This window comes from Bos mutus, chromosome 4 (assembly GCF_027580195.1).
Source record: "Bos mutus isolate GX-2022 chromosome 4, NWIPB_WYAK_1.1, whole genome shotgun sequence".
NCBI classification, from domain to species: Eukaryota; Metazoa; Chordata; class Mammalia; order Artiodactyla; family Bovidae; genus Bos; species Bos mutus.
Genome location: NC_091620.1, coordinates 10,258,835 through 10,281,009, shown reverse-complemented (window position 1 = coordinate 10,281,009; position 22,175 = coordinate 10,258,835). Strand labels below are relative to the sequence as shown.

At 40.8% G+C, this 22,175-nt stretch overlaps 1 protein-coding gene across 2 annotated transcripts in view; it reads right to left on the bottom strand.

Annotated features, from left to right (window-relative positions):
- Positions 1–321: 321 nt before the first annotated feature.
- The window catches only part of LRGUK (leucine rich repeats and guanylate kinase domain containing), a 106,402-nt gene continuing 84,548 nt past the window's right edge, over positions 322–22,175 (bottom strand). The window contains exons 17-20 of one of the 2 annotated variants that reach the window (XM_070369030.1): positions 21,726–21,814; positions 19,771–19,890; positions 14,106–14,254; positions 322–6,483 (exon numbers count right to left, since the gene is read on the bottom strand). In XM_070369030.1, the coding sequence (XP_070225131.1) occupies positions 6,353–6,483; positions 14,106–14,254; positions 19,771–19,890; positions 21,726–21,814 (489 nt within the window). In that variant the 3' untranslated portion in view covers positions 322–6,352. Of the gene's footprint in view, positions 6,484–14,105; positions 14,255–15,292; positions 18,779–19,770; positions 19,891–21,725; positions 21,815–22,175 lie in introns of those variants that run through there. The other variant, XM_070369031.1, reaches the window with a different exon arrangement.

The following is a 22,175-nucleotide window of genomic DNA, read 5'->3' as shown; positions in this document are numbered from 1 at the left end:
AGCTTAACCATCAAAAAGTCCTGACAGGCAAACCTGTTATAATCCTAGGTTTATGGATGAGAGCACTTTGATTCAGATAGAAAGCAATTTACATTTCTAACATTTTTTTTTTTGCCGTATATACTTTGATGTTATATGATTCAATTTCTAAGCGTTCATGACTGTTACCCCTTGGTAATGGGATGCGCCTCTTTTAATGGAAAAGGTGCTTTACATATCATTTAATGATTGTTATCTTAACCTCTTATTTTGTCTGATTATAAAATTGCTGCTCTGCTGTCTTTCTAATTTGTGTGATGTTTCTGTAAGCGTGTCTTTTAGGTACCACTAACTTTTCTACAATCAACAGGTAATCTGGGAAGGGAGGGAGGGAAGGAGGAAGGAAAAAAAAAAGAAAGGAAAGAAGGAAGAAGGGAAGGGGAGGGGAGGGGAATCCAGTCATAGTGAGAGGGTATTTTTTTTAATGTTTCAGTATAAGTAGGAAAAAAATTTAAGAAAATAACTTTGAATAATACAATTGATATGATTGAATTTGTATAATACATACCTCAGATTTCTGTGCCCTACAAAAGAAAACATTTTTTTTTCAATACTCATTCATGGTAAAATGTATGGTAATCCAGGAATTAAATGAAAATTCTTTTTTCCAAAGGTGATTATCTGCCAAAAATCTACAGCAGATTTCACACTTAATATAATGAAGCATTAGAAAAATTCCTTTTAAAATCAGAAGTGAGACAAGGATGTCTACTATCATTGTTTCCACTCAACACTGAATTTAGAAGTTCTCTTCAGGGAAGTTTTTAAAAGAAGAAAATGATGAAATGAAATTTTCAAAAGAGAATAATAATAGGAATGTAAAGAAGGGAAAAAAATTCATTTTTGATGATATCTGAATGGAATCCTGAAATAATCTCCAAATATACTGTTAGAATAAATAATATGTAACTATAGGAATGAATTGCATCTCATATATCAGTCATAAAAAATATAATCTTAAAGAATATTCCACTTACAATGACCAAAATAAAAGATACCTGGGAATAAAACCTAAAGATACATATATCCTTTATGGAGAAAAGTATACAACTCTTGATGAAAGTGAAAGAGGAGAGTGAAAAAGTTGGCTTAAAGCTCAACATTCAGAAAACGATGATCATGGCATCTGGTCCCATCACTTCATGGGAAATAGATGGGAAACAGTGGAAACAGTGTCAGACTTTGTTTTTTTGGGCTCCAAAATCACTGCAGATGGTGACTGCAGCCATGAAATTAAAAGACACTTACTCCTTGGAAGGAAGGTTATGACCAACCTAGATAGAATATTCAAAAGAAGAGACATTACTTTGCCAACAAAGGTCCATCTAGTCAAGGCTATGGTTTTTCCTGTGGTCATGTATGGATGTGAGAGTTGGATTGTGAAGAAGGCTGAGCGCCGAAGAATTGATGCTTTTGAACTGTGGTGTTGGAGAAGACTCTTGAGAGTCCCTAGGACTGCAAGGAGGTCCAGCCAGTCCATCCTGAAGGAGACCAGCCCTGGGACTTCTTTGGAAGGAATGATACTAAGGCTGAAACTGCAGTACTTTGGCCACCTCATGTGAAGAGTTGGCTCATTGGAAAAGACTCTGATGCTGGGAGGGATTGGGGGCAGGAGAAAAGGGGACGACAGAGGATGAGATGGCTGGATGGCATCACCGACTCAATGGACGTGAATTTGAGTGAACTCCGGGAGATGGTGATGGACAGGGAGGCCTGGAGTGCTGCGATTCATGGGGTCACAAAGAGTTAGACACAACTGAGCGACTGAACTGAACTGATACAACTTTATTAAAGGAATTAAAGTTTATACAAAGGGAGCATGTTTATAGGAAGGGAGGTTCAATATCATAAAGAAAATAAGCCTTCCCAAATTTATGAACTAAATGTGATTCTAATTAACTTCAAGTAAGGTATTTGTAAGTTTAAAAAATTCTAAAATTACTTGAAGTAGAGGATTTATGTGGCAAAACCAGAACTATGTTCACCAACATAGAACTGCATGTTATTTTTCATATAAAGTTAAAAGCACATTGTATTTCATTCCTCACCACTTGCCAGTCCCAGTTTGTTTGAGAGAGACAAGCTTCATCTTGTCTTCAAGCTTCATCTAAATTATTTCATCTGACTGACTGTCATTTTTGCTACATTTACTGCTATTTCTGTCTTGGGTATTCCTTTGGAAAAGATGTATGGATTCATTACATATTCTAATGTATTGTCTATAGATTATAAGATAAAGTCAAGCATGTATCGGCTGATACTTTTAAAGTGGACCTGTCTTTATACTTACAAATGTCTCTTATTAGTAGGCTTCCCTGGTGGCTCAGATAGTAAAGAAACTGCCTGCAATGCAGGAGACTCAGGTTCAATCCCTGGGTCAGGAAGATCCCTTGGAGAAGGGAATGGCAGCCCATTGCAGTATTCTTGCATGGAGAATTCCATGGATAGAGGAGCCTGGCAGGCTACAGTCCAATGGGGTTGCAAAGAGTCGGACACGACTGAGCGACTCTCACTCACTCAAACTTACTTGGTACAGCAAAATGTGAAGAATGGTCAAGATAATTTTGAGGAAAAAAGAAGTACACAACTTGTCCCACAGGTTGTAAGTCTTATTATAAATGTATAGTAAATAAAACAGTAACACAGAGCAGAAAGCCCAGAAACAGACCCAAGCATTTATGGAAATAATATGTGAGACATGGTCTTACAGATTAGAGAGAAAAAGAGGTGGAACAACTGGAAAAAAATTAAGCCCTACCTCACACTGTACACAAAAATCCATTGCAGGTATAGACCTAAATTGGAAAGGCAAAATTCTTTAGAAAAAAGCATTTAGAATAACATCTAAGGGACTACAGTTACAGTCGACACAGGAAATGAATATATGAGACATAAAAAAAAGCACAGTATCAAGAAAATGGTTGAAACATTTGGCCATATTAAAAACTTTTATTCATTACAATATAACATTTTTTAAAAGGTGAAAAGACACAGCCTTTGAAAAGATATGTGATTCATATAACTAAAGACTTAATAACTAGAATATATAAATAAATCCTGCAAATTGATAAGAAAAAGATAATCTAAAATTGAACAAGACATATAAGTAGGCAACTCGCCGAAAAGCCACAAATGGCCAAAAAACTCATAAAGAATGTTCAACTTTGGAGAAATCCAAAGCACCACAATGAGTTTACATTATCACCTATTGGATTAGCAATAAAAAGACTGTCAATCCCACTTGTTGCTAAAGATGTGGGAAAATAAAAACCTCTTACATATTTGTGAGGACATATTAGAATAACCAGTGTAGCCATATCTGAAAAGAAAGTGAAAGTGTTAGTTGCTCAGTCGTGTCCGACTCTGTGAATCCATGGATTGTAGACCACCAGCCTCCTCTGTCCATGGGGATTCTCCAGGCAAGAATACTGGAGTGGGTTGCCATTCCCTTCTCCAAGGGATCTTCCCAACCCAAGCATCAAACCCGGGTCTCCTGTACTGCAGGCAGAGTCTTTACCGTTTGAGCCACCAGGGAAGCCCAAAGCCATAAGTTGAAGATCTACATACTAATAACACAGCAATTTCACACATAGATAAGACTTTTTTTACCTGCACCTTTTATAGTAGGAAAAAATTAGCATTCATCAGCAAGAAAGTGGATAAATGGTGGTATATTCTAACCGTGAAATATTATATAGCGGTGAAAAACCTTAAAACGAAACCAATACAATGTTCACGGAATAAACCCACAAACATAAAGTTGAGAAAAAATTAATTGACGAATATATACAGTATACTGTTGAAGTCATGGTGAATAAAAGTGTATGTTGTTTAAGGATAGAGACATGTACCAAAAAGTCTTTATCAAATAGAAGAAAGTCTCCTCTGTGCCAAGATTTTATCATGAATGGGTATTAATCTTTGTTAAATGCTTATGCTGCATTAATTGATCTGATCATGTAATTTTTATTGTTTAGTCTGTTATTATGGTAGACTACATTGGTTCATTTCAACTAGTGAGTGAATCAGCCTTGCATCCCTGGATTAAACTCTGCTTGGTCATGCTGTATAACTCTTTATGTATTACTCAACTTGATTTGCTGAAATTTTGTTAAAGCATCTTTTCATGATCTGTCTCATTTTGGTATCAGGGGATATTTGCCTCAGAAAATAAATTGGGAATTGTTCTTTCCTTTTTCACTTTCTGAAAGGGATAATGTAGAATTGGTATGAATTCTTTTGTAACACTTGGTAAAATTCTCCAGTGAAAGCATCTGGATCTGGAGATTTCTTTTTCATAGTTCAATTAAGAATTCTTTAATTATTCAACTCCTGTAATATATTTATAGGATTATTCAAATGATCTGAGAGAGGGTTCTCAACACTAGGTGGTGGTAAATGTCCTGGCTCTCCACAAAAAAATGTTCTGATACTATCATAGCAGGGAGGAGAAGGCGAGCATCATTACAGCTAGGAAAGCATGAAAGCATTTGCTCAGATGCTGGGAAAGATTGAGGGAAGGAGAGGAAGGGGGTGACAGACGATGAGATGGTTGGATCGCATCATCGACTCGGTGGGCATGAGTTTGAGCAAACTCTGGGAGATAGTGAAGGACAGGGAAGCCTGACATGCTGCAGTTCATGGGGTTGCAAGGAGTCGATATGACTCAGAGACTGAACAACAATTTGCTAACAAGAGAGTAAGAATGGGGCCATGACTTTCTTCACAGTGTTTAGCTGGTAGGAGGCCGTCTATGGGGTCGCACAGAGTCAGACACGACTGAAGCGACTTAGCAGCAACAGCAGCTGGAGTAAAGCAGTTCTTGCCTAAAAGGTTTCTGTGCTGCTAGTCTGCTCCTTCCCCAGTCTTTCAGCTAGAGAGAGCAGGCTCTTTTTTGGACATTTTGTTGTCTGTGTCGTTAGTGTTGTGGGACTGTAGCTTCTCCAGCACCCGGTAAAGGAAACGTCTGTGGCAAAAGGAAACCCAGAGAAATCACCACTATGTCGTTACTCAAGTCCCAGTGTCCTCAGGTGCTCTGCCTTCTCCCTTCTATCTCTCAATCTTACATTTTTTTAGCTGTGCTTAGTAGGATAAATTTTTAAAAGGCATCTCTTCCATACTGTCTGAAGTTGAAACTATTATTTTTATACCTTCCAGTATGTCTAAAATATTTCATAATAACATTTAAGAAGATTAGATGATGCTGGTGAATCTTATTTTCTAAGGTTCTTGGGGCATGAGACCCACTCTCTGCACCCCTACTTCTCCAGAGACCACTGCCTCCCTTCTCTGGCTCAGCCTATTACTCTCCTCTGCGTTCTGCCTCCCATCCTCTCCCACCCACCCCCAAGAGAAGAATTTAACCAGCTCCAGTTGAGAATAGGGCTAGGTGTAAGATAGGAGCCAATAGCATATCATGTTACATCCAAATTTGAGTTATAGCAAAGAGGGTTATTGAAGGAGGTTTTGATATTTTTTAAAAAGGAAACATTAGCAGATTTTGATATTTAAAATATTTAACAATCAGTGCAGTACTATGTGAAGGCTCTGGTTCCCATGAACCATCATGCATAGAGGATTCAGAGGAGAGGCCATTTGCCAATCCAAAGGGATGTGTTTCAATATTTTTAACAACCTGGTTAGTTATGCTCACACATATCAGCTGAATACCAGCTTCATTTATAACTATTAAACAATTTTTTTTGCAAATAGCAGGAAGCGAAACTACAAAGATGATGAAAATTGTTTATAAGCTTTTCATAATCAGAGTCTAAAAAGGGTAAAATAAAAGAAATACCTGATACTCTTTATTTTTTCATATTGCTAAAGCAAGTTGAGATACCATGCTGGTCAGAAGTTAAATGGAATGCTATAATTTTTTCATAATGAGAAGAACAAAATACTTCAATCCTGTAAAGTATACCCTAATGTTATAAATGGACATGTTGAAATTTTAAGACCACAATCTCCATTGGCTTTATCTTCACACCACTATGCATGTAGCAAGGCAGAGATCTTGGGAGATTTTTGCCATCTGATATTTTGGAGCAGGAAGCAGCTGGAAGAGTCATTCATAGCTATGGGAAAAACTGAAATTACATTAATAAAAGCTAAGAATAACTTACATTTCAAAAAAGACACTTTTCAGAGAATCACAAAAGAAGCTGATTGAGAGGATTAGGGCACATAGAACATTCTTTTGTAGGCAGTTGGTTGAGTGAGGAATAGCCAGGATGCACGGCCAGGTAAGACAGAGGGACCAGACATGATCAGAGAGGATTTTCCACATTGAGATCAAACATCAAGTACTGGTCTACTTGCGGCCCTGAGGTATCGGAGGGAGGGTGGGTTTGATGTTGGAACCTGGGCGACTGATGGCTGAGACCGTGTGTCTTCTGTGTTGGAGAGACCCTTTTCCATGTGGAAATGCTTGTTTATATAGTGCTGTAAAACATTAAGGAAAAAAACACAGTATGTATGGTTAACCCCTTGGTGCATTAAACAAAGAAAATAAGCATTGCATGACATAAAAAACAGAATAACTTTTAGAATGCATTCATAACTATAAAAAATTAATGACATCCAAATAAGAAAAATAGGAATGAGGTTGAGAATATATTGTGTGTGTGGTTAGACAAACCTTGGGTTGTAGAGACTTGCTCAATGACCCGAAGGTGGCCACAGCAAGCACTTCCCATGACACTCTTCTACCCTGCTCATACCCTCTGCACAATGCCCTGCACATATTCCTTTTCAATCATATATGAGCAGACTTAACAGACACACACACACACCCACAATCTGCCCCCCCACACACTCTGAAGTCCTTCCTAGAGAAACCTTATCGAATGCTCTTAAGATTGGCTTGTTCACCAAGGATGGGGACACAGGATGAACCATGGAGCTAGGTCCCTTCAGGGACTGTGGAAGCAAGAGGAGTTTGGAAGATAAGAGACTGAAGGTGGAAGCATGCTGGCAACAGAGGAAGCTGCATCCTCAGTGGGCAGAGAAAGCAGTGTAAGAAGAATTAAGAGAGTGAGGCTAGAGGACTCTATAGGAAGTGAGCAAAACAGAACGGCCTGTAAGATTGGGAAGTAAGATTGCCTCAGTTTATCAGGCAAAGCAATGCAATCCCAAAGTTAAAGGCAATATGGGCCTTTTTAAAGGTATATTCCCTTGTGGCTCAGCTGGTACAGAATCCACCTGCAATGCTGGAGACCTGGGTTCAATCCCTGAGTCGGGAAGATCCCCTAGAGAAGGGAAAGGCTACCCACTCCAGTATCCTGACCTAGAGAATTGAGGGACGGTATAGTCCATGGGGTTGCAAGGAGTTGGACAGGACTGAGCAACTTTCACTTTCAAGGTATATTCAGAGCAAGAACAGCACACTCCTTGAGAAGATGATACTGTGTTAACAGAGGACACACACACAAAAAGAAAACAAAAAGGCTCCTCCTCATGTTCTTCTCTTTTGTTCACCAAGGAAATTTTTTTTTAAGCTGGAAAGGATAATAAAAACACCTTAAATAAAGGCCTGTAGGAAGAATGCAGAGAGTAGCAGAGTCGGCCTCCCTTCTCAATCAGTTCATTTTTCATACCCAGGTAAGCTACCTCTCAGGGCGTTGAAAAAACAGGAGTAATTTTTAGAGTGTCTTGTTTTTGAGAATTCATCACCATAAGAAAAGCATTGGAGGTAAATGATACTGCCACTTCAGTTCACTTCAGTTCAGTTCAGTCGCCCAGTCGTGTCCGACTCTTTGCAACCCCATGAATTGTAGCACGCCAGGCCTCCCTGTCCATCTAATTTACAATATGGGGAAACAGTGGAAAGTGTCAGACTTTATTTTTGGGGGCTTCAAAAATATTTCCTATGAAGTGATGGGACCAGATGCCATATCTTCATTTTCTAAATGTTGAGCTTTAAGCCAACTTTTTCACTCTCCTCTTTCACTTTCATCAAGAGGCTTTTCAGTTCCTCTTCACTTTCTGCCATAAGGGTGGTGTCATCTGCATATCTGAGGTTAATGATATTTCTCCCGGCAATCTTGATTCCAGCTTGTGCTTCTTCCAGCCCAGCGTTTCTCATGATGTACTCTGCATATAAGTTAAATAAGCAGGGTAACAATATACAGCCTTGACGAACTCCTTTTCCTATTTGGAACCTGTCTGTTGTTCCATGTCCAGTTCTAACTGTTGCTTCCTGACCTGCATATAGGTTTCTCAAGAGACAGGTCAGGTGGTCTGGTATTCCCATCTCTTTCAGAATTTTCCACAGTTTATTGTGATTCACACAGTCAAAGGCTTTGGCATAGTCAATAAAGCAGAAATAGATGTTTTTCTGGAACTCTCTTGCTTTAGAAGATGGAAATAAAAATAGACAAACCAGCACACCTCAGTTTGCTGCTGCTGCTGCTGCAGCTGCTGCTAAGTCCCTTCAGTCCTGTCTGACTCTGTGCGACCCCATAGACGGCAGCTCACCAGGCTCCCCCGTCCCTGGGATTCTCCAGGCAAGAACACTGGAGTGGGTTGCCATTTCCTTCTCCAGTGCACGAAAGTGAAAAGTGAAAGTGAAGTTGCTCAGTCCTGTCCAACTCTTCGCAACCCATGGACTGCAGCCTACCAGGCTCCCCTGTCCATGAGATTTCCCAGGCAAGAGTACTAGAGTGGGTTGCCATTGCCTTCCCACACCTGAGTTTAATCTTAGCAAATTCAGGTTTATTAAAGAAATGATTCAAAAAACTAAGATCATGGCAATTGGTCCCATCACTCCACAGCAAATAGATGGAGAAACAATGGAAACAGTGACTGACTTTATTTTCTTGGGCTCCAAAATCACTGCAGACGGTGACTGTAGCCATGAAATTAAAAGACGCTTGCTCCTTGGAAGAAAAGCTATGATCAACCTAGACAGCATATTAAAAAGCAGAGACAGTACTTTGCTAACAAAGGTCTGTCTAGTCAAAGCTATGGTTTTTCCAGTAGTCATGTACAGATGTGAGAATTGGACTATAAAGAAAGCTGAGCGCTGAAAAATTGATGTCTTTGAACTGTGGTGTTGGAGAAGACTCTTGAGAGTCCCTTGGACTGCAAGAAGGTCAAACCAGTCCATCCTAAAGGAAATCAGTCCTGAATTTTCATTGGAAGGACTGATGCTGAAGCTGAAACGCCAATACTTTGGCCACCTGATGCGAAGAACTGACTCACTGGAGAAGACCCTGAGGCTGGGAAAGGCTGAAGGTAGGAGGAGAAGGGGACAACAGAGGATGAGACGGTTGGATGGCATCACCAGCTCGATGGACATGAGTTTTAGCGAGCTCCGGGAGTTGGTGATGGACAGGGAAGCTGGGTGTGCTGCAGTCCATGGGGTCACAAAGAGTTGGACACAACTGAGCGATTAAACTGAACTGAACTGAAAGAAATGGTTTGTGCGTTCAGAAAGCAATGTAGTGAGTAATAAGTGTTGGAAGAGATTTGCAAAGAAAAATGATTCATAATTAACTTAATTTCCCTTTCACTTTGGCAGGGGTCAACAACCTATGGCCCATAGGCAAAATCTGGTCTGCAGACATTTTAGTTAAAAAGTTTAATGGAACCCAGCCCACACCCTTTCATTTACATACTGTCTATAGCAGTTCCCACAACACAATAGTAGGGATGAGTAGCTGCTAAGAAGTCTATATGGCCACAAAACCAAAAGTATTTACTATCTGGACCCTTACAGAGATCTTGATGACCTCTGAGTTAGAAAATACGACTAATATGATGCGAGGCACACATCAAAGTTTCTCTTGTGAATACATTAGAGAGATGTGAGTAAGAGTCACAAAGCAGGTAGACTTTCCCTAGACATGAGACTCCAGAGACTTGTCACAGGATGTTACTCTTGGCCAAGCCCTAGGTGTCAGTGTTGACAGAGACCATGACAAAGGCATAGTGGCATGCTTGCTGGCTTAATAGAAATCTATGCGCCCAGTGGTTCAGTCATGTCTGACTCTTTACGGCTCCATGGACTGTAGCCCACCAGGCTCCTTTGTCTATAGAATTTTTCAGCCAAGAATACTGGCTGCTGCTGCTGCTAAGTCGCTTCGTGTCCAACTCTGTGCGACCCCATAGACGGCAGCCCACCAGGCTCCGCCATCCCTGGGATTCTCCAGGCAAGAACACTGGAGTGGGTTGCCATTTCCTTCTCCAATGCATGAAAGTGAAAAGTGAAAGCTAAGTCGCTCAGTAGTGTCCGACTTTAGCGACCCCATGGACTGCAGCCTACCAGGCTCCTCCGTCCATGGGATTTTCCAGGCAAGAGTACTGGAGTGGGGTGCCACTGCCTTCTCCGAAGAATACTGGAGTGGGTTGCTATTCTCTACTCCAGGAGATCTTCCCAACCCAAGGATCGAACATGCATCTTTTACATCTTCTGCATTGGTAGGTGGATTCTTTACCATTAGCACCACCTGGGAAGGCCCAATCTATAGAAGTAAATATGGAAGATGAATAAAGACCCCAAATGATCTAATCAAGTTGGAATGTGGGACTGAAACCAAAATAACAAAAAGATAAAGATAAAAGTTGCATATATATATATCATCAATGGCACATATATTATATAATAAAAACTTTGGCAGTTTGTGGGGAAAAATATTTATGTGTATATATATATATATGCTGCTGCTACTGTTAAGTTGCTTCAGTCGTGTCCGACTCTGTGTGACCCCATAGATGGCAGCCCACCAGGCTCCCCCGTCCCTGGGATTCTCCAGGCAAGCACACTGGAGTGGGTTGCCATTTCCTTCTCCAATGCATGAAAGTGAAAAGTGAAAGTGAAGTCACTCAGTCGTGTCCGACTCTGTGTGACCCCATAGACAGCAGCCCACCAGGCTCCTCCATCCATGGGATTTTCCAGGCAGGAGTACTGGAGTGGGGTGCCATTGCCTTCTCATATATATATATATATATATATATATATATATATATATATATATATATATATGTATATGTATATGTATATGTATATATGGGTTTAACTGACCCAGAACCAGTAGTGTGTTGTGATTTCTAAGAAGATAACCATGGAAAGATGGAAAGACGTTGGCAAGATGGCAGGTTAGGAAGCTCCAGGCCCTTATTCTCCCAGGGAAACATTAAATGAATAACTAGGGACTAGCTAAAATAACTGTATAGGAGTTCTGGAAATCAGTCAGCAATCCATAGTGACTAAGTGAATACCCAGTCATGAAAAAACCACAGGCACAAGGGTAGGAAATCTAATGAAGTTTTTACTCATCTTTGTCTCTCCCCCTTCCAGGGGGTTAAAGTACAGTTTGGGGGAAGAGAGGTCTGGCTCCCAGCTCTCTCATGAGAATCAGAGAGAGTAATATTCTAACCCATCTAGGGGCAGCCTTCTGGGTGTCTGCATCACCTAACTCGGAGCCCAGATGGCTAGAAGTGGGATCTCAGGGTAGAGGAAGCCATGGCAAGCAGTGGGCAGGGCTCCTGGAAAACCCCACAGGAGGCACAGACCCAAAGATGCCTGGAACAAGGGATTCCTACTTGAGGAACACAAGAGAACAGCTAAGACTCCAAGAAGACATTTAGGAAAATCAATACACTCATTTAAAAGCATCTGTGTATACTGGGGAACTGGGGGAAAAAAAGCACCCCCAGAGATCCAGGGAAAGGGCATGCCCAGGAAGGGAATGAAAAGACCTTGGTCCCTCAGGCTGGGCTGATCCTGGGCTCAGGACACATGTCTCTGGTTAGTGAAGGGCTTCCCCTGCATTGAGCCAGTCTACACCTTGAGAGAGGTAGCTGCTTTTCCAAATGCCCAGTTTTCAACACAAGATCACAATGCAGATAAAGAAATAGGAAAACTTCGCCCATTTCAATTTTATTCATTCCATTCATTCATTCTAATCTATTTCAGTGAAATAAATCTCCTCCAAACATTCCATTAGAAAACAACCACAATCTTCTATGTGTGTAAAAATTTACAAGCATAATACCTGGCAGGTATCTAACACTTAACTTCTTACTTACACCACACCCCATCTTGCTGGTCCTGTATTATCACATTATGTCTCACATTATAATGCATATATTATAGTAATACAGGATATTACTATATCATTGTGAGACAGATATTATTAATTCTAAGGCTCAGACATTAATTGATTTGCCCAACACTGTGCAGCCAGCCCACTGTAGAAATGGAACAGGAACCCAGGTCTTCTGATCCCTAATGCAATATTCTTTCCGCAGCCCTGCCCCACAGGTAGCATCCCTCCTTTGCTCTGGCTAGACTAGGTTTGGAATATAGTTTTCAACTCTAAGGATTCCATTGATAAGGAAGGAGACAGGCAGAGGAGGAGAAATGAGATGGGAAAGGTCTGGGAACATGTCCTGTGGGAAGCCAGAACCATGATGGACCTTGGGGGCATGTTTGGCCCAGGGCTCCTGTTTCCTCAGGCTTTGAAGTGGCAGCTCACGGCTTTTAAAGCGTTCCCAGAGCACTTCCCACATCCTGTGAGATGACACAGTATGTCTACCTGAGAACCTGGGACTATTTCCTGGAATGTGAGACTTGGGACTTGTAAAAAAATATATATATTAATAAACAGAAATTTCAATTAAGTGAAGTTGGAGCTGTTGTGTCCTGTGACCATAGTAGAGCCCACCAGGAAGAAGAAAGTCTCCTCTTCTTTCTTGGGATGGACTCAGGCAATGAAAAGCCATGGACTGTTTGTTTACTAAAGCTCTCCCAACTTCCGTTCCCTCCCTGTAAAAGCTTTCTCCTTCCTTTGCCTTGTGAGGTCTTGCATGTGGATGGTTGTGGTTGTAGACCCCAAATTTTGAAGTTCTCAGCTTCAGCCCCAATAAACCCATCTTTGCTGGAGAAATACCTGGCAGTCTATTTGTTTCAGGCCGTGTGCTAGGCTCAGTTGGGTCTGACTCTTGTGATCCCATGGATTAGCCTGCCAGGTTCCTCTGTCCATGGAATTTTCCAGGCAAGAATACTGGAATGGGTTGCCATTCCCTCCTCTAGAGGGTCTTGCTGACCCAGGGATTAGATGCGCGTCTCTTGCACCTCCTGCATTGGCAGGCGGGTTCTTCACCACTAACTAGTCCAACAGATTCTAATTCTTATGGTTGATGTCCACCCTTATGAGTAAAATCCTTGAAGATACTTGGTCAGCTGTCCTGAAGACACCACCTGAAGAAAAATGGTTAGAAGGTGCCTGATTCAGGACCTTCCTTCTGGAGAATGCCACCTACTGTGTCCTCTTGTTGCTGGTGACCTAACACGCCTGTACCCTCCTTCTGGTTCCCATGGTCACCTGAGCAAGCAGGCGATCCTCAAGTCTTCTGGGCTCAAGCAGGTCACCCCACCCCACCTCAGGTTGCTCATGGTGGCTCCTTGCCTCCAGGTCCTAGAGAATTCCCCCCAATTTATTCATCCCTCTATCAATCGCTCACGGAGCCCCATACGGACTACTCTCTCCCTTATCCATTTTGGCCTCCAGCCCTTCAGTCTTTACTCAATGTCCTTTATGAACAGTGCCAGAGACAAAAATGCAATGCTCATCCTGTCTGAGCTAGGCGATACACATTCACAAGTCTGTTGGGCAGCTGGGTGTAAAAAGGAGGTGCAGGGGAGTGGGGGCTGAATCTGATCCTTCAAGCCCTGAACCATCAGGATTCTGCTAGACCCCCAGAGCAGGAGATTGGTCAGTAACATGGCACCTTCTCTGCTTTTCTTCACCTTCACTGAATGGAGCCCAAGCTGCTATTAATAAAGTAGCACCTCTCGCTCCACAGCACCCGTGCAGGTAGTGTGGTCAGATGAGCCAAGCAGCAGCACCCACCCTGAATAGCTAAGTAACCCTCGGCACGTTCTGGATCTTTTCGAACTTTGTTTCTCATCTGCTACAATCTCATCCTGCCTCAACAGATGGATTCTCAGGTAAAACACTTATTTAATTTTTAAAAATCAGAAAACAGAAAGACGGTGGAAAATAGATATAATTATAATATGAATATCTATAAGAGAACCATATGTAAATGACTCATACCTTTTAGGGCATGATCCTCAGTATCACCTATTATTGAGCCTGGTTGCGAATAAATTCTGTCTTCTAGAGGCTGAAAAGGCAAATCTTTTGGCCATGGACAAGAATGAAGTAATTCAGGATATTGCATGGAATCACTGGAATCCATGACACTGAAATATGAAAAATGGATATCTTTGAGCTGTAAAACCATGAATGGTCATATGACCATTGGGTTATCATTGTCAAATTATTCAGTAGTTTGCAAAAGTATCTCTGTTGAGCTTAAGCTTTCAACAATACTTAGTAGTCAAGACCTATTAGCAGCTGAAATATTAAGTAGCATATATATATTAGCATAAAGTTCTCATCCATTATACAAAACATCCCTGAATATTTGCAAAGAGCATGGTGAGAGGTGCTGGCATCTATAAAACAAGATGAGTCAGGCGTGGATCCTGATTCCTAGGACTTTAGAGTGTGTGTTTATATGTGTGTGTATGTTCAGTCACTTAGTCATGTCCAACTCTTTGCAGCCCCATGGACTGTAGCCTGCCAGGCCCCTCTGTCCATGGAATTTTCCAGGTTAGAATACTGAAGTAAGGTGCCACTTCCTTCTCCAGGGGATCTTCCCAACCCAGGGATCAAAGCCACATCTCTTGCATCTCCTGCATTGGCAGGTGTAGTCTTTACCACCAAGACACCTGGGAAGCCCTTAGAATCAAGTGAAACTTATACAGGCAGTCTCTGCTATTTCAAGGTCAGAAAAGATGAAAGCATGCTAGGCAGCCTGATCTGGACCATACATTGGGCATAACTGTTGCTAGATGTTAGTTCCCCTTTTAAGGACGAAGCTGGGGTGTGATCTGGATGCCTGGACTCTCTGCCTCTGGGCCAGTGCACTTCCTATCAGCAAGCTGCTCTCCTTTGCGTTCTACCTGTTCCTGCTTCCTCCAGGGTGGAGGGGCGTGGGAGGCAGCAAATCCACCGAGGGGGGAGCTCATTCCTCAGAGAGAGCACTGTAAACAGCTGAGCTTTGTTTACGGCAAGGTTAATCATTATTTCTTGCACCTATTAATTAGCTTTTATGAACTATTTACTTCTTTTCTTTATTTATGTTTTGAGGCTCTGAATGTTTTCCATATCAATTTATGTGAATACATACACATTTCTGGGGGAACGCAATTCGACTCAAAAGACAGATGGTTTGCTCTCTTATTTCTAGAAAAGAATACCTCTTCATTTAAAACACACACCAAGAAAGGGATCACAGCAAGTTCTGCCTTTCAAACAATTACTGTTCCTTTGTATCAAAGGATGTAGTAAATGAAAATGCTTTGAAAGTCAGAAGTCCAAAAGTCGTGGGGTTGAAAGACACAGGCGTTACCATGTGGTGTGAGCAGACTTGAGTGAAGGTCTGACCCACCGATTGACAGAGAAGCCTTGAGTGAAGGTCTGACCCACAGTTGACAGAGAAGCCCATTGCAGTCTAGTAAGCAATTTTTAATTCTTTTTTTTTAAATTCTGCTATGGACTGAATGTTTGTGTCCCTTCCCCACTCTGCCCAAGTTTATATGTTGAAATCCTAACCCCCAATATGATGGAGTAAAGAGATAAGACCTTTGGGAGGTGACTAGGTCCAGAAGTCCAGCCTTCCTGAATGGGATTAACGCTCTTATAAGAAATAGCTCAGCTGGTAAAGAATCCGCCTGCAATGCGGGAGGCCTGGCTTCGATCCCTGCATCGGGAAGATCCCCTGGAGAAGGGAAAGACTACCCACTCCAGTATTCTGGCCTGGAGAATTCCAGGGACTGTGTAGTTTATGGGGTCCCCATAAAGAGTTGGAAGTGACTGAGTGACTTTCAAGAAAGGACAAAAGGCAGCTCGCTTCTGCTGTGTGGGGACACAGCAAGAAGCCAGCCATCTGCACACTAGGAAGAGGATATTCATAAGAACCCAACCACGCCGACCTCCTGATCTCAAACTTCTCAGCTTCAGAACTTTAAGAAATAACTGTCTTTTGGTTAAGCCACTCAGCCTATGGTGATTTGTTATAACAGCCTAAACTGAGACATTCTTTCTCTCAGTGTTCCCATCAAGCTACCCAACTGTACTAAAAACTGAGAGCATGAATAAATGCTCAGAGATCTACAGTCTCAACATTGTCACTATAATGAGTTAACTAATTATAATCTAGAGTATCTAGTATCCAGTGAGATGTGCCGACTTGGGGGAACCATTTAGTGGGGACTCTAGTTTTTGGTTATCAAATTTCTCAAAGGAAACCCAAAATATTATGACAATAAAACTTATAAATAAAGGAAGCCATTACTCATTTTTTAGGTTGGCATTCTCATGATGAAACATCCCCCTCATAAAACATCCCTTTGCCATGGCAGACTTCTAAAATGGCATTTTAAAGTTACATTAATACCTCAAAAATTATAAAATGCTCACTTGGAAAATATGGTGAAGAATAAAGAAAATAAAAATTGGCCATAATCCCATCACTAGGAGATAATAACTGATAATATTTTGGCATATGCCTTTTTAGTGTTTTTTCATGTTACATATACATGAATATTTTTTAAAGCTACACTATATCCTGGATATACATTTGCATCTGACTTTTAACACACCATTGATATTATAAGCACTGATTTGCATTTCAGTTCAGTTCAGTTGCTCAGTCTTTGCAACCCCATGGACTGCAGCACTCCAGTCTTCCCTGTCCACCACTAACTCCCAGAGCTTGCTCAAACTCATGTCCATCAAGTTGGTGATGCCATCCAGCCATCTCATCCTCTGTTGGCCTCTTCTCCTCCCGCCTTCAATCTTTCCGAGCATCAGGGTCTTTTCAAATGAGTCAGTTCTTTGCATCAAGTGGCCAAAGTATTGAGTTTCAGCTTCAGCATTAGTCCTTCCAATGAATATTCAGGACTGATCTCCTTTAGGATGGACTGGTTGGATCTCCTTGCAGTCCAAGGGACTCTCAAGAGTCTTCTCCAATACCACAGTTCAAAGACATCAATTCTTCAGCAATCAGCTTTCTTTATAGTCCAACACTCACATTCATATATGACTACCAGAAAAGCCATAGCTTTGACTAGACAGACCTTTGGTGGCAAAGTAATGTCTCTGCTATTTAATATGCTGTCTAGTTGGGTCATAACTTTTCTTCCAAGGAGCAAGCATCTTTTGATTTGTATTTAACTGTTTGTAATTTACTTCCCTGGTGGCTCAGATGGTAAAGCGTCTGCCTGTAATGCGGGAGACCTGGGTTTGATTCCTGGGTTGGGAAGATCCCCTGGAGAAGGAAATGGCAACCTACTTCAGTACCCTTGCCTGGAAAATCCCATGGATGGAGAAGCCTGGTAGGCTACAGTACATGGTGTCACAAAGAGTTGGACATGACTGAGTATCTTCACTTTCACTTTATAATTTACCCAAAATTTATTTTAATATATGGAAGCAATGAGCAACTTAATTGTATTATAGGACCAATTTTTCCAATTTACTGAATATTTCATCAAATTCTCATGAGTTTTTTTTTTTAACATTTTAGGATATTAAAAATAAAACACATATATGCTGTGTGGATGATTTAGAATTTACAGAAAAAAAGATGAAGACAATAAAAATAACTGATAAGTCTAGAGGAATACCCACTGCTAATGTTTTAGTGTGCTTGCTTCCAGTCCCTTCTTGTCTATTTTGTTGTCATACATTCAGAGAGACCAAACCCACAAACTCCTGCTGAAGAGTTCTTTACTTAGTTCTCTGTCACTGCTCTGGCCACAGATGATTAGGAAAAAAGATGGTTATCTGACATCAGATCAGATCAGATCAGTCGCTCAGTCGTGTCCGACTCTTTGCAACCCCATGAATTGCAGCACGCCAGGCCTCCCTGTCCATCACCAACTCCCGGAGTTCACTGAGACTCACATCCATCGAGTCAGCGATGCTATCCAGCCATCTCATCCTCTGTCGTCCCCTTCTCCTCCTGCCCCCAATCCCTCCCAGCATCAGAGTCTTTTCCAATGAGTCAACTCTTCCCATGAGGTGGCCAAAGTACTGCAGTTTCAGCTTCAGCATCATTCCTTCCAAAGAAATCCAAGGGCTGATCTCCTTCAGAATGGACTGGCTGGATCTCCTTGCAGTCCTAGGGACTCTCAAGAGTCTTCTCCAACACCACAGTTCAAAAGCATCAATTCTTCGGCACTCAGCCTTCTTCACAGTCCAACTTTCACATCTACACATGACCACAGGAAAAACCATAGCCTTGACTAGACGAACCCTTGTTGGCAAAGTAATGTCTCTGCTTTTGAATATGCTATCTAGGTTGGTCATAACTTTCCTTCCAAGGAGTAAGTGTCTTTTAATTTCATGGCTGCAGTCACCATCTGTAGTGATTTTGGAGCCCAGAAAAATAAAGTCTTACACTGTTTCCACTGTTTTCCCATCTATTTCCCATGAAGTGATGGGACCGGATGCCATGATCTTTGTTTTCTGAATGTTGAGCTTTAAGCCAACTTTTTCACTCTCCTCTTTCACTTTCATCAAGAGGCTTTTCAGTTCCTCTTCACTTTCTGCCATAAGGGTGGTGTCATCTGCATATCTGAGGTTATTGATATTTCTCCCGGCAATCTTGATTCCAGCTTGTGTTTCTTCCAGCCCAGCGTTTCTCATGATGTACTCTGCATAGAAGTTAAATAAACAGGGTGACAATATACAGCCTTGACGAACTCCTTTTCCTATTTGGAACCAGTCTGTTGTTCCACATCCAGTTCTAACTGTTGCTTCCTGACCTACATACAAATTTCTCAATCTGACATAGGGGCCACCAATTATAGACCAGCTTGTTACCTATGTTACCTGTGAGGATTCCAGCTAGAGATTTCTACCCAAGATGATTGACTCAACCAGCCACATCTTTGCTTGAGAAGCATGGATTTAAGACCTATAGAGAGACAGTCAACGGTAGTAGCAGGGACAGCTGAAGCAGAAATGGAATGTAATAGAATGCGCACAAAAGTCAAGTGCTAAAACCACTGGGAGGCCCATATGGAGTTCTCAACCTACACATATCAGGTTTTGAATCACAGTTTGACATATTAGGGACCCAGGGAAAAAAAAGACTTTTATAATAATTGAGAGAGAGCATCAGCTAGCAAACATTTTCAATCGTACTAATCAGAGATGTGGATTACAAATTACAGACACCAACTCTGGCTAATTTAAATTTCAAAAAGGGAGTCACTGAAAAGCTATTGGGTAGTTTGCAGATTTAATGGAAAACTAGAGAACCAGGCTTTTACACCTGGCAAGAGCTAGATGCCAAGAACACAGCCAAGCTGCAGTACAGGAAGAGACTGGTAGACATCACAGCTTTTGCTTCACACCGGACTCTTGATTATTCACCACTGGTGACCTGAATGACCTCAAACTGCCCCTGCATCTGTGTGCCATTCCCTCAAGTTTCAAAGTCCCAAAGAGAAGCTTCTTAGGTTCCAGTGAACCTTGATTATAAGGCTGTGCCCTCCCTAGAGGGCTCAGATCTACTCCATTCATATTCCACGGTGGGGCCTGCTTCCCAGCGTCAGGAATCCTCTGAAGTCTAGGGACAAGCACCATGACTGTAACTAGCCAGCAGAAAATAATGTATTCTATCCGACAAAACTCAACTCACCTCTTTTCAGAAGGTCCAAAGGGGGCTTTAAAATAATCTCCATAAAGCTCAAAACTTTTCTTGAGTTCTAACGCTGTAAAATAACGTAGACTATTGATGATGGGTGCTGGTACTAGACCCCTGAAATTGGAAAAAAGATCCACAGAATTCTGTAATGATACCAAGCATATACACACATGTTATACCTAAATAGTGACTCTTACATCACAAGTAAATGCATTTGACAGCAAAATCTATTTGGAATAATGTAATGTTTACACTTACAAACACATCAGAGCTTGTCTTAGATACTGGTATTACATTTTAATTTGTAGATTAAGCAAATTTGTATTTTTCTGAATATTCCTTATCCATTAAGACATTAATATAGGCAGATTATCTTCCTGTTGATTAGTGCATATTCTATTGTAAATCCTCACCTATTTGTTACATGAAGTCCAGCAATATATCAACTGCTATAAGAACTGAAACAGATATTTTTCAGTTTTGTTTGTAATCTAATACTTTGAAATAATATCAGAATAAAATATTTATAAAAATTCTGTTTTACTTTCTACTGAACTCTAGTACAAAATATCCTTTTTTCATCTATACCAGCCTGTTTTCCCAGACAGAGTGACTTGAAAGAATCATTAACTACTTTTAGTAAATAAATCCTGCCGCTATTCACTCTAGAGTTGCTAAACAGAGTTGCTATGTGCAAAGTAGACCGATTGCATATAAAGGCATGCAAATTTCAGAGCACCCTTCTGCCCTTGTATGACCCGTCAGAGGCTCAGATTTAAAATGTCTACAGTGTGCCAGTAGGCATGGCCGCTCAGCTGGTCAGAGGTCGGACAAGCCCCTACTTTAGCTGCTCTGGGGTATACTGCCCATCTCCTGACTACCACCCATAACCCCTCCTCCAGTAGGATTTGTATATTCCATACAGCCTGCCTTTAGAATCAGACTATCCAAAGATAGCTTACCAATATGGAGAAAAGAAATCACACTTTTTTTTTTTTTTTGCTACATAGAAGACAAAGATAAAACTTAATTTATATTGGGTTAAAGATTTTCAAAAGATAGCTTAAAATTACAGACAATAAAAAGAAGTGAAATTGAAAAACATTTTAAAATGGCTTTAGCGTTCTGCTTTCTTGAATCACTGCACTTTAAAAAGCTCTTTAAAACACTATAATTAAGGTCTTGTCAGTGCTCTTAGTAACTTTCTGAAAACAGGGGCATCACTTTACTACTCGAACTTTCCAAAAGGTCACACAGAAAAGAGAATTCAGAATACTGAAGCCTATAACTTTCATGAGAAAATAAAACACAAACATTTCATAAACATCCTGGTTATTCATTGTGAGTATCTCTTAAAGTTAAAATGTGCCTCATCACATGTGATAATTAATAGTACAGTAATTATTATAGCCACCAATATCTATGAAGCCTCTACTATGAATCAGGGGCTAAGTGAACCACTGCATATTAAGGATGGAGAATTCATGGATTAATAAAGATACAACAGTCCCCATCCTCATGGAATTTACAGTTTAATGTGGAAAGGAGACATTAAACAAATGATCCCACAAATCATTAACTACTATTGTTTTGAGATTCAGGAAGGACAAGGACAGGATATTCAATAGGATAAAATTAACCTTCCATCATCAAAGCCTTGGTGAAGGCAGATACTCATATTCAAACACGACCAGAAATATCATCCTTTGCAGTCCTCAAAGACTGCAAAAAATCATCTGTTTCTAGCAACAGTGAGTATACTGTGCCTTTAAAAACATGTATAAATGAAAGGGAAATACAACTTCTAGAACTAGGCTTACTACCACCAGGTCCATTTTAGTACAAAGGTCCCTGGCTATGCTGACGATTTAGGATTCACTTGGTATACCTGGATACTAAAAAATCAATCTAAAGATGCCCAACTATAAACACACGTGACAAGTATCTACCTTTGAAACAGGAACGTGTGCTGAGGAGGCGTGTTTCCCATTAGGGTCTGCCGGGCTGTCTCATACTGTCTCGCCAAAGACTCTCTTTCCTAGGCAAGAAATATGATCTATAATTATACTGAATTAAAAATGTCAGATATTAAAATAGCTATAATCATCCTCTTCTTGAGAGAGACTGCCAAATGTGTGGAAAGAAAAAAAAAAGGCCTATAAAACAATATTTGTCCAGTGGAAAGAAAAAAAACTTTATAAAACAAAAATATTTTTATGAAGACTGAAATTTAAATGTGGCAATTTTTATTAACATGTCATATTATTTCCTACATCTAATGAGATTATCTCTTGATGATACAGACTATTACTGTCTTTTTAGTTTTATCATAGTTTTGCACACACAGTAACTGACTGAATATATCTGATGATAAGTATGAATCTGAAATACGACAGACT